Source organism: Sinocyclocheilus grahami, unplaced genomic scaffold, assembly GCF_001515645.1.
Source record: "Sinocyclocheilus grahami isolate Dianchi unplaced genomic scaffold, SAMN03320097.WGS_v1.1 scaffold1034.1, whole genome shotgun sequence".
Lineage (NCBI taxonomy): Eukaryota > Metazoa > Chordata > Actinopteri > Cypriniformes > Cyprinidae > Sinocyclocheilus > Sinocyclocheilus grahami.
This window is the reverse complement of record NW_015506213.1, coordinates 472,057-473,727: the sequence shown is the minus strand read 5'-3', so window position 1 is coordinate 473,727 and position 1,671 is coordinate 472,057. Positions and strand designations below refer to the sequence as shown.

Here is a 1,671-nt window from a genome sequence, read left to right as displayed (position 1 = left end):
GTGTGAGAGTGTGTGTGTGTGTGTGTGTGTGAGAGAGAGTGAGTGTGTGTGTGCAGATCTTCCGTGATTTCTGTCTCTCACCCGAGTCTTTGATGCTAATCACGTCCAGCGCCACCATGTCAGGTTTATCTGAGGGCGACACTTTCCTCTCGGTGACTCCAGACGGCACTACATCGGGTTTGTTGCTCAGTTTTCTGCTGTAATAATCAGAAACATGACTGTGGTATGGGTTATTATGAGCCATCACAGACGCCATCTTTACTTCCGCCTAACGTCACACGTCACGACCTGACCACGTGTTTCACGACAGCCAATGACAGTGCAGAGTTTCTGTTATTGGTTGTTTGTCGTAAACGTAATAATAATAACAAAAACAACAACAAGAATAATGCTTTGTTTTGTTTTGTAATCTTTAGAACAACGATCATAAAAGGTCAATAGCATATAAATTAGGCTACATCAAAACAAACACAACAACAAACAGTGCTCTGAGGGCTTCACGTTTGCCCGGAGTACATGTTTACGCAGGAAGTGACGTCAGCGCGCCGGCGTGACGCTGTCCTCTAGCTGACGTCCGAGCTGCAGCAGCGAGCAGTGTGTACGGTTTACTTCACTTCGTCCTGTAATCATCTCCTGGCGGACAATGGCGGGAACTCTGGCGCGTAAAGCCGTGGATCATCTCCGCAGTAAAGAGTGAGAGAGTGAGTGTGTGTGTGTGTGTGTGTGAGTGTGTGTGTGTGTGTGTGTGTGTGTGTGAGAGAGTGAGTGTGTGTGTGCAGATCTTCCGTGATTTCTGTCTCTCACCCGAGTCTTTGATGCTAATCACGTCCAGCGCCACCATGTCAGGTTTATCTGAGGGCGACACTTTCCTCTCGGTGACTCCAGACGGCACTACATCGGGTTTGTTGCTCAGTTTTCTGTTGTAATAATCAGAAACATGACTGTGGTATGGGTTATTATGAGCCATCACAGACGCCATCTTTACTTCCGCTCAACGTCACACGTCACGACCTGACCACGTGTTTCACGACAGCCAATGACAGTGCAGAGTTTCTGTTATTGGTTGTTTGTCGTAAACGTAATAATAATAACAAAAACAACAACTTTATTTATTGTAATCTTTAGAACAACGATCATAAAAGGTCAATAGCATATAAATTAGGCTACATCAAAACAAACACAACAACAAACAGTGCTCTGAGGGCTTCACGTTTGCCCGGAGTACATGTTTACGCAGGAAGTGACGTCAGCGCGCCGGCGTGACGCTGTCCTCTAGCTGACGTCCGAGCTGCAGCAGCGAGCAGTGTGTACGGTTTACTTCACTTCGTCCTGTAATCATCTCCTGGCGGACAATGGCGGGAACTCTGGCGCGTAAAGCCGTGGATCATCTCCGCAGTAAAGAGTTCAGAGACTACCTCACGAGGTCAGTAACGAGTCACACCGTGTGGATGTGTGAGGAGCGTGCGAAGCATTGGTGTGTGTGTGTGTGTGTGTGTGTGTGTGTGTGTGTGTGTGTCTCTGTCTCTGTCTGTGTGTGTGTGTGTGTGTGTGTGTGTGTGTGTGTGTGTCTGTCTGTGTCTGTGTGTGTGTGTGTGTGTCTGTCTGTGTCTGTGTCTGTGTCTGTGTCTGTGTCTGTGTCTGTGTGTGTGTGTGTGTGTCTGTCTGTGTCTG

General features: G+C 47.8%; 2 protein-coding genes across 2 annotated transcripts in view; one reads left to right on the top strand and one right to left on the bottom strand.

Annotated features, from left to right (window-relative positions):
* Window positions 1-284, bottom strand: part of LOC107565903 (zinc transporter 6-like) — a 22,009-nt gene extending 21,725 nt beyond the window's left edge. Inside the window, exon 1 of the mRNA XM_016251200.1 lies at window positions 82-284. Within this exon, the coding sequence (XP_016106686.1) occupies window positions 82-256 (175 nt within the window). The 5' untranslated portion in view covers window positions 257-284. The remainder of the gene's footprint in view (window positions 1-81) is intronic.
* Window positions 285-1,233: 949 nt separating this feature from the next.
* Window positions 1,234-1,671, top strand: part of LOC107565920 (mitochondrial pyruvate carrier 1-like) — a 2,854-nt gene continuing 2,416 nt past the window's right edge. Inside the window, exon 1 of the mRNA XM_016251224.1 lies at window positions 1,234-1,427. Within this exon, the coding sequence (XP_016106710.1) occupies window positions 1,353-1,427 (75 nt within the window). The 5' untranslated portion in view covers window positions 1,234-1,352. The remainder of the gene's footprint in view (window positions 1,428-1,671) is intronic.